General features: G+C 40.6%; 1 protein-coding gene across 1 annotated transcript in view; it reads left to right on the top strand.

Moving 5' to 3' along the window:
* Nucleotides 1-10,368, top strand: part of LOC112459920 (argininosuccinate lyase) — a 261,202-nt gene that overhangs the window by 235,083 nt on the left and 15,751 nt on the right. The window contains exons 8-9 of the mRNA XM_025024293.1: nt 2,262-2,461; nt 6,965-7,189. Coding sequence (XP_024880061.1) covers nt 2,262-2,461; nt 6,965-7,189 — 425 coding nt within the window. The remainder of the gene's footprint in view (nt 1-2,261; nt 2,462-6,964; nt 7,190-10,368) is intronic.

A 10,368-nucleotide genomic window follows, 5' to 3' on the forward strand; every position in this document is an offset into this window, starting at 1 on the left:
CACCACTGCGGGACGGTAGGACGGAATGCGCTAGAGCGCGCTGCGAGCAGAGCAGGCCGGAGCCTTAAGGCGAGCGCGCAAGTGCACAGCAAGACGGCCAATGAGATGGAGCGGGTGAAATCGATCACCGAATCGATGGATCGAGAAGAAGGGTCGATCGAGGAGAAGTACGGACGTCGATGGCAGGTAGATGGTAACATGGCGAAGAGTATATATGACGGAGAGGCCGGAAAGAAGATAGCAAAGTGAAGAGAGATTTTAAGAAAACTGCAGAAAGGCGTGGAGAAAAGCAGAAGAGAGGAAAGTAAGAGCAGGCGGTGTCAAGGAGAGAGCAAATCAAGTAGGGAAAAGAAGGGGGAGGACAATGTCTGAATGGGTGCGCACATACACATATAACACACTCAGGGGTTAGAGGAGAATGAGAGAGAAGGAAGAGAGGAAGGCAGGGTCTGAGAAAGTTATGTTTGTAGGTGAAAGTAGGGACCCGCGAGAACAGGTGGAAGATCGAACGGAGAGTGCTGAGGAGAGCGGAGGATGAAAGAGTCGCAGAGCATGATGAGGGTGTGGGGTAGGATAGCGGACGAACTGGAAAATATTAGAAGGCTGCTTGAGGGAAGGGAAAGGGGGGCTGAAAGAGGAGAGGGTACAGGAGTGAGGCAGGGACCAAACCGGAAAAGAGGTGCGGCGAAGAGGAGCGGCGGAAAAAACCGGGAGGAATACCCGCAGGAGAGAAGAAGGATGGGGGGGCGCAGGCGGCATCAGAGAAAGAAGAGGCGTGGAGCAATTTCAAGGTAGGGGGAGAGGAAGAGAGGAAGCTTGTCTGGGACAAAGGTGAGAGTATCAGAAGATGGGTGGATGAAGAGGCAAAGAGAAGAGCCGGTATGCGAGGACGTGCGAGAATGTGCCGGCAGGACGAGGGGAGGAGCAGAGAGGGAGAGAAAGAGCGGACGTGGAGAGGGAAGTAGGGGAACCGAAGACGCCGGAGAAGATGGAGTACAAGGTGAAGAGTGAAGAGCCACATAAGGGGGTAGAAAGAAGAGAGAAGGTAGAGAGCAAGAAGTCGAAGAGCCTGACGGAGAAAGTGAAAAGATTGGAGGAGGAGCAAAGAGAAGAACAGTGCAAAGAGAAAGAAGAAAGAGGAACGTGGTCTGGAGGGGGCTGGACGGGAGGGACGCGGACAAAAGGAGGGGCTTGATGGAAAGGGTGGCAGAGAAGGTGATCAAAATGCCGAGAATTGGTAGGGTATGGGAAAGAAGCGGGGAGGGAGGGAAAGAGGTCTTAATAGTGGAGTTAGAAGATGAAAAGGAGAGAGAAGAGCTACTGGATAGTTATGGGGTTATTAGGCGGGTGTAAGGTATAGGGGTGGATGAAAACCTGTTCCTGGAGGAAAGGAAGATGAGATGAAAGCTGCTGGAGAAGGCTAAAGAGGAGAGAGCGAAGGGTAGAAACACGCGGGTGGAGAACAGGAGATTGTGGGTGGACGGAAGGGAGATCGCATGGAATGAGGAGGAGGGGAAATGGAAGGAGTGGTAAAGGGCGAGGAAGGGAGGGAGGGAGTAGAATGTAAAAGGCCGCTATGGTCAGGTCGGGTAGGAAGACGATAGATGTAAAGGGTTGGGTACGGCCCTAAAAAACGCCATCTGGTAATGTAGAGGTTTGGGTACGTTCCTCAGAAAAAAAACGCCTTGTAAGCCCTACGGGGGAGAAACAATAAACCTACATACATACTTTCGTACTGACCTTCGTAGTTTTTATTCCGTATAAGGAAGTAGTTTTGGAAAAGTTATTAATTTAAGAGATATTTGAATTTCAAATAAATAAAATATTATTTATATGCTTCTATACTTTCATGTTTTTATTACCTGCATTAGTGAACCATAAAGTTTTATTTAGACAACGAAGGGATAGTACCCCGTAGTTTTTGTAATTAAGCTTAAAATTAACATTTTATTAAAATAGGATTTATTTAAAATTAATTAAAAAACACAATTTTGTTTATTTATTTCTCTAATAATCGTAGTTTTAATTTACAAGTTTCAAAAAATTTATTTTTTAAATTTTTAATTTGAAAAGTACGGATTTTAATTCAAGTTTAAAAAATTTGAATTACTTAAAAACTATAAATGTTTTAATACTAAAAATTAAAATTAATCAAAAATTAGTAATTTGTATTAAAATAAAGTATATAGTAAGGTACATACCTTATATTAGTTAATGTAATAAAATATAACTAAAATTATTTTTTCTTTTATTGTCTTTAGCTGAATTTCTATTTTGGTCATCATTATCAGCGGTGCACTTAAGCCGTTTCTGTGAAGATTTGATTATATACAGCACTCAGGAGTTTAATTTCGTCAAATTTGCTGATAAATATTCTACTGGCAGTAGTTTAATGCCCCAGAAGCGCAATCCAGATTGTATGGAATTAATACGAGGAAAAACTGGTACCATATTAGGAAAGGTTTGTTTATACATGTTTAAAATTTTAATTTTTTTACTGTTTTAAGTTATAATGTCAAAAATAAGAAATTAATTAATAATGTACTTTTTGTTTAACATATTAAATCAATTATTTTACGTCATACTTGTTTGATAATGTACCTTGATGAAATATATCAAAGAAATTTCCTTTCTTAATTCGTAAATTAATAATTTTAAGTTTAATTACACAGTATGACGAAATCAAATTTTTTTGATAATTATTAAATTCGGTTAGTGGATTATGATAGATGGATGCATCCATAACACAACAGTATCAACAGTTCGTTTTCATTACATCTTTTCTTTTCTGTTAATTTGAAGGCCACTTTGAGTCATTTTTAGGGCTAAATCTGCCTTTATTTTAAAGTATAATTTTAAAACAACATTTTAACATTTTTAGCAATGTGAATTTTTGATTAAAAGTAATGAAATGAAATCAATTACATTTTGTAAAGAAATTGGTAAGAAATAATTAAAAATTATTTTTTTCTTAGCTTGCGACAATTTAACATCGTTGTTTTCAATCAAGGATCAATACAAGTCATTCAGCATAAAATTTACTTTTTTTCTCTATATCATGTCTCCATAGGCTTGGCTCTTTAATGAAATCTCTCTCTTTGTTCATCTGATTCTGTAGATAATTATGGCGTTCAAAATAATCTAACAAGAAAACCTCGCAAATCCGAAAATTCTGATTTTGATAAAACTTTATGTAGGGAAAGTAAATAGACGAATTTAGAAATTTTTATTTGGTATGGGTTTACGGTCGCAGATGTTAGTCAGCTAATACGTGATATCGAAATAAAGAAATCGCAATCATGGAAGAAAAAAATAATGAGGTTCGAGAATTTGAAAGTCCAGGAGGGAGGGGGAGAGAAGGGGAGAGAGGGAGTGGAGGAGAGAGAGAGAGGTGAAGAGGAAGAGGGAGAGGGGAGGGGGAGAGATGGGAGGCGCACACACTCATTCTGTAATAATATATAGTCCTCGATTAAATTATTTAGTTAATAAGAAATCGTTGTTGCTGCTCGACATCGATTAAAGAGTTTAGTCGATGTAAAGTCGATAGTATGCGCTCAGCCTCTAAGGCTGCTATAAGCAATAGAACAGACAACTAACTAACTACTAACAATTGTTGTCAGTATTTTACTTTTATTTCTATCCCTCCATACGCATGATGCCCTTTTCACGTTATAACCAGTATATATTGGTAACCGTTAAGACTAGGACCCATGTTCATATTGTTGCGCCCGTGCTGAGACGCCCGGTAGAAGCCTCGAAAAGGCAGTCGCGAAGCGGTCTCTGACGACGGGCTTGACGACGAGCTTGTTGTTGTCTGTCGCTTTTCAGATTCTGCGCCGGGCCTTGGAGCCATACAAACGTGTTTTTCTGTACTGAGAACTTTCTATTAAATCTATTCGTTGACTAACGGGTCTTTATTCCCGGAAACGGAAGTGCGCGGCGCGTTCGCGGGTGAGAGAGTGCGAGTGTGAGAGAGTGCAACAAACGCGACAGCGGAGAGCGCAACATTTTTGGGAGCTCGTCGAGGATAGAAAGAACGAAATGGCCACGTTGGCTCCCACCAGACAAAGGTTCCGGGCAGAGACACCTTAAGCCCCTTGCACAATAAACGATAGCGATAGCGTTTGTGCAAGGGGCTTTAGCCGGACGTCTCGAAAGCGACAACGATGGCAGCGACTCTGCAAGCCGTCATCTAAGAAGTGCGGCTGTTGCGTGAGAGCACGCGCGGAAAGAGGAGGAATTCGCTGCTTCGCTACATCGGCGAGACGAGGAATACGCCGATTGTTGACCCAACAATATGAGGAGTTCCGCCGATTTCAGGAGACTGCAGCTAAGTCCCTCTTTATTTAACGCGACCGGAGACACGGGAGCGCAGGCGGTAGTTGCGCGCGGAAATTCTGGAGATGCGAGAGCGTAAGCCGCCGCGGAGAAAACGCGCGGAAGTTGTGCGCGTATGAAATTAGGCTTCAAGTTGAAGCCCGACACGTATGATGGCTCGACGCTGCTGCGAGAATTCCTCTCCCAATTTTTTCTCATTGCGCGCGCAAATAACTGGGACGACGCGTACAAATCCGTTGTGTTGGTCGTGAGCTTCAGAGGAAAAGCGCGGAAGGTTTTAGAGTCAATAAAAATTTTAGAAAGCCTGTGTTTTGAGGAACTTAAATCGAAGTTGCGTTTCGGCAAGGGAGGTTTATCGCAAAAATTGTTACACGCAATTCGCGCCGTAGACAAAAATTTGGGGAGAATTTGGTTTCCCTAGGAACAGAGCTAGAAAGACTTTCGCGATTAGTACTTGGAGTGTTCCTTCGCGGTACGAGACAAAATCGCGTGTGCGCAATTTGTTTTGGGTTTATTTGACAATTTTCTGAGGAGGATTCTCCAGCTGGAGAGAGTAACCTCTTTAAAAGTAGATGTCAAAAGGACAAAAGCAATTAAAATTATTCGGGGGAGAATTTCGAAAGAAAGGGAGAACATTTTGGTAAAGATTTTGAGAAATTGGAGAGGAAGGACGCGCGAAAGGGACAAGAAGGAAAAAGAGTGGAAACGGAAGAGGAAAAAGGGAAAGGTGGGAAAAGCCAGAAGGGAAACTGGCAGCAAATTTGGCGCCGACCGAAGAGAATGTTGGACGTGCAGGAAAACGGGGCATTTTCGATCTGAATGCCCCGAAGAGGGAAATGCGTTTTAGTTGAGCTCGGCGGAGTGAGCTCAACTTTTATGAATGTTTTTAAATAAAAAGTTTTTGTAAAAAATATTGAATTCCTTGAATTTAGAAAGTTGTTTTGTTCGGTGTTTACTGCGTGTTATATTTGTTTTTCTCCAGAGAAAGTCTATAGTTTGCGAGAGGCTTTTGGGATCCCGACCTGAGCTACTGCGGCAAAACATCGTCCAAGACTTTTTCGGAAGGGAATCATTTAAGAAGACTGTCTTGCTCACGATTTTTAAGTTGTGGTTGTTCCGTGGGACGAAGGCCAAATGCCGAGACAGGGATTCGGGGAGTCTTAAAGACGTTGGGTCCACAAACAGTAATTCACCCCTTTTCCGAAGACTTTGAGGAGGAGCGGCAACGACGGCCGAGGAAGACGTCAATTCGGGAGACCGAAGAGGAGCATCTGAACTGCGTCGAGCATCCGGAGGACTGTTCCCGAAGAAGAGAATGGGTCGCCCTAGAGTCGCAACAATATGATCCTTTTCGCTTAGAATCATCAATGCTATTACCTCTCGGAATATTGCAGATTCCCCCTCATTCCGGGCCTTCGTTTATGCCTGCTTTGCAGGGCATTAACTCTCTTCGGTAAGAGTCGACAGACTCTCTGCCGTGGAAAGGTTTCCTGGGTCGTTACGACCCAGCTCACCGGACAACACCGGACAACACCGGACAACACCGAGGCGCCGCCTTCTCCAACTCCAATTCCGACTCCGATTCCTGTACCTGAGGCCAAGACAAAGGGTCTGTTCCTGATCTCCAAGGTGGATACTTTCCTCCCGTGAAAGCCGAGTACCCGAGCATCCAGCTCCAACCGGAGCACTCTGTGATGACGCACATACTGGGCTCGTGTCCAAGGACTTCAACATTCCCCTCCAAGCTCAGCCTCCTCGAATCTGACTGTTCGGGACAATACGCAACACACCGCGTTGACACTACACATTAATCTCCTACACACACGTCCACCTATCCGTACACATCCAAGAAGTATTCTACTTGTATATAGAGCATGAATAAATAGAGCAAGATTTTACTTAACTAAACGATTCGTTATTGTGGGAACCGACGCACCTTCGCCTGACATCCTACCTTACACATTCTATACTTTAAGTAAAGAAGTAACGAATTATAATGTACATACTGTACATATACATATATTTTAATTTAATAGACTGCGCGCCGCAAATTGTCGGACTTCAAACACAGCTATCTTACAACATTAATACCTTCCCCGGAATTAAATCAACGCGATTCAATTGTTTAAAAAATTTATTGCGAAAAATTGCGTTGATTTAATTCCGGGGGAGGGAAGGGTATTAATGTTCCAAGATAGCTGTGTTTCGAGTCCGACAGCAGCGCGCAGTCTATTAAGTTAGAATATATGTATATGTACAGTATGTACATTATAATTCGTTACTTCTTCACTTAAAGTATAGAATGTATGAACATTAACACCTTATTACGGCTCAACGTTCCATTTTTCTTAGATTGATTAATAATATTAAAGTTACCAAATACCTCTTATGACAGTGTTGCTACTTTATGTACAACCTATGTAAATCATTTATTTATAATACTTTTATTTGTAAAATTGTACTATTAAAATTGTCAAAATTATTAATGGTATTATAATCTTTTAACTTTATAAGAAATTATAATACATGTTTAGTTTTTTCTATTAATTTCCGAATATTTTATAGATAAACAATTTTGAAGAAATATTTAAAAAATGTATTTATTCGTATAATATTATAATTTTAGTGTACCGGATTTATGATAACACTGAAAGGAATTCCATCAACATACAACAAAGATCTTCAAGAAGATAAAGAGATATTATTTTATACATATGATACTTTATATCAAATGTTCCATATTGCTGAGAAAGCATTAAGTACCTTGAAAATAAATAGAGAAGATTGTAAGAATGCTTTGACATCTGATATGCTTGCAACCGATATGGCATATTATCTTGTTACCAAAGGTGTAAGTACTCTTTTCTCTCTTTCTTTACAAATACAAGCTCTTTTAAAATAATTTTATAACATTATTAATAATATTGAAGAAAAATAATGCTAACGATTATAACTCAAGGATCAAGAAACACGGTAGTATCTCGCGTCAAGTATACGCGAAGCGAGACCGCACCGTGGATCTTTTACGCGACGTGACGAGTTGCAAGTACCCGAGATTTTGAGATCTCAATAACCAGTGAACGGATCAAGTTCTATCTAGGCTTAATGGATCAAATAGCTTAGATCAAATTTATATAATAAAAGTGTTTTTATTTTTCCACTATGTGCCCAACGAGCGGAGATATTGCGACGCAAAGTCCGAATCTGAAAATTACATTTTAAAAAACGTCCACGTCGTCGTCGTCCGTCGTCGTCGTTGTCGGACAAAAATGGCGACAGAAATGTCACTTTCTTATTTTTGACAAAAGAGGGCAGTGATACCCGTGCAGACCGTGCAGTGCATTGTCGCAGTGACAGTATATCTATGTACGTGTGCATTCTGCGCTCAGTGCAGATAGTGCGTTCAGCCGGTTCAGCACGCTATCATACTATATTTACGCAAGCGTTACGATAATTCCTCCGCGTAAACGGGGTTCTGTGGTAACTTACGATAATTCATTTTCTGTAAACGAGTGAATTATCTAAGTTACTACAGAAGTAACGCTCACATAAATGTAGTGAAAAAAGAGAACAAGAAAGTGATCTGTATCGCAATTCATATTGTAGACAAGTATGCTAAAATATTAGTTGAATCAAGTCCATTATTATTATGACAAAAGTTGATTTTACACTTTGGTGTCTAAAAATATTAATTTTATTCACAAAATTAGTAATAACAACAATATTTTTGGTAAATATTTTATGTACCTATTTTGTGTAAAACAAATTTTGAGAAAAAAATGAACGCGTGGTCGCCACGCGCGTTAGAAGTGGAACTTCTGAAAAGGCAAGGCTTTGCCATAACTTTTCTGAAATTAATACAAAAACAATACAACGGACGTAGTCACTCCAAGTCGCCCGCAACTCAAAAATGTAGTGTTACCCGCAGTTCTCACTATATCCGTCTCGCCACTGTCGTACGCCTGATCGAATTTTTGTGACGCGTTTTCGAGTCGCAAAATCGAACTTACTTACCGATCCAAAAGAAGTTTCACTTTGCGCCTGTTGGTCGAATTTTCGTGACACTTTCGTGACGTTTTTTCGTGTAGCACAATTGAATTTACTATCGTGCCAAAGAAGTTTCATCTTGTACGCCTATTGGTCGAATTTTCGTTACACTTTCGAGTTTCATGTCGCAAAATAGAACTTACTACCGTGCCAAAAGAAGGAACCGTCTCGCTAATGCCATATGCCTGTTGGTCGAATTTTCGTTTTCGTTACACTTTTCGTTTCCCAAAATTCGTGTCGCTTATTCGTAACGTGAATCGAACTTACTACCGTGCCAAAAAAAGAAGCCGTCTCGCCAACGCCGTACGCATATTGGTCGAATTTTCGTTAGGGTGCGGTTCCATGAACTGATATTTTCCGCGTAACGAGTATCGCGTAACCAATCAGAGACGTTCCGCGTTTTTTGTTACGCAAAATTGAATGTCCTTAATGCATATGGTACTTAAAACGGCATCAGCGTATCGCGTTTAACCAATGATATTTTTCTATTCTGTTAAAACATTATTAACCCTCAGTTACCTTACGTTTTCACACCCGATATTACCTCACGTGGGTCTGAGAAACTCCTGCCGTCTTCTCCAGCTTGTATCTTTAAGACAAATGCATCAATTTTAAGTCATTTTTTTTTAATCGATACATCTTTTAAAGATCTACAAGACTGTTTAGGTCAGATTATCCCAAATTAAAAAACGTAAATGTTATTTAAAAAAAAAGGAAGACGTGTTTTTCTGAAAAAGCGAAAAAATTTGTTTTTTTTTAAATTGACGTAGTACTAACTAAAAAAAAATAAAAGGGTTTTATAATACATAATTCGAAAGGTCAAGAGTTGTACTTTAAGAAGAAATTAACGTCATAACGATTGATTCCAAAAAGTATATTTTTTTTGCAAAGTGAAGTTTCATGATTTTTGAAGAAAATCGATCAAATATTATTGTCTCTAAAAATGGATTTTTTTTTTAATCGTAAAATTTGCGACCTTGGAAATTAAATATAAACATGTAGAAAAATAATAAAATATTTTTCAAAAAGTTTTATATGGTGCGACGCTAATTCTCTATATGATTTTCCCCGAGGCGGGAGGCGGGACTAAAGCGCGTAGCAAATATATGATCGGGTGACAGAGCGGATCTCGAAAGCGATACGAAACAATGTTGGGGGCCAGGTGTGGATACGGCCACACCACCGTTTACTCTAACCCGCGAAAAGTACTCGAAATGAACTCTACAAAGATCCGACATAAACTCTAATTATCGACACAACTCTTAATTCACACGTCATGACACATCCGCTCTGACCGATCGCAACGACTGCTCAGAAATTTCGTTAGAAGGTCGTGGTCCTTACATAGGCTGAATGCAGAGGGGTTTGACCTTGGCGAGGCGAAACAAACACAAAAGAAAGTACTCCAGTAACATGTAAATCAAAATATAATATAAGAAAAAGTTTGATAATAGCGTTACAACTTGCAGGACGCGAGCGAAATATTCGCCGCGATCACTCGCCGTCCCCCGACCACGCAAGGTCTTTCGAAGGGTCCGCGCGTTGTAAATAACTCGGCCGCAGAACTAATATTCGCGGAAAACGTACGTGTAACTGGTCTTCGCCATAAGGAACTCTCTACGCTAGGGAGTGCGCGAGACGCAATAATATAGTCCAACGGAGGAATTCGCGTCAGGGAGAATCTACGCGGTGAAATGCGCGAAACCTAATAATATGCGCCAACGAGCTGATACCCGCAAGAAATAATCCACGCGGTGAAAGGCACGACCGTAGTAATGACGACGACGAAATAATACACGCAAGAAATACTCTATGAAATACGCGAAAAGTAATAGTATACGCTGACGAAATACTACACGGAAGATCTACGCTAGGAAATACGCGAAAAGTAATAATATATGTCGACGAAATAATACACGCAATCACGAAATAGTATACGCGAAGAAATACGCAGAACGCAGTAATAAAGCGTAACGGGAGCGC

This window comes from Temnothorax curvispinosus, unplaced genomic scaffold, assembly GCF_003070985.1.
Source record: "Temnothorax curvispinosus isolate PA1 unplaced genomic scaffold, ASM307098v1 QBEX01010230.1, whole genome shotgun sequence".
NCBI lineage: Eukaryota > Metazoa > Arthropoda > Insecta > Hymenoptera > Formicidae > Temnothorax > Temnothorax curvispinosus.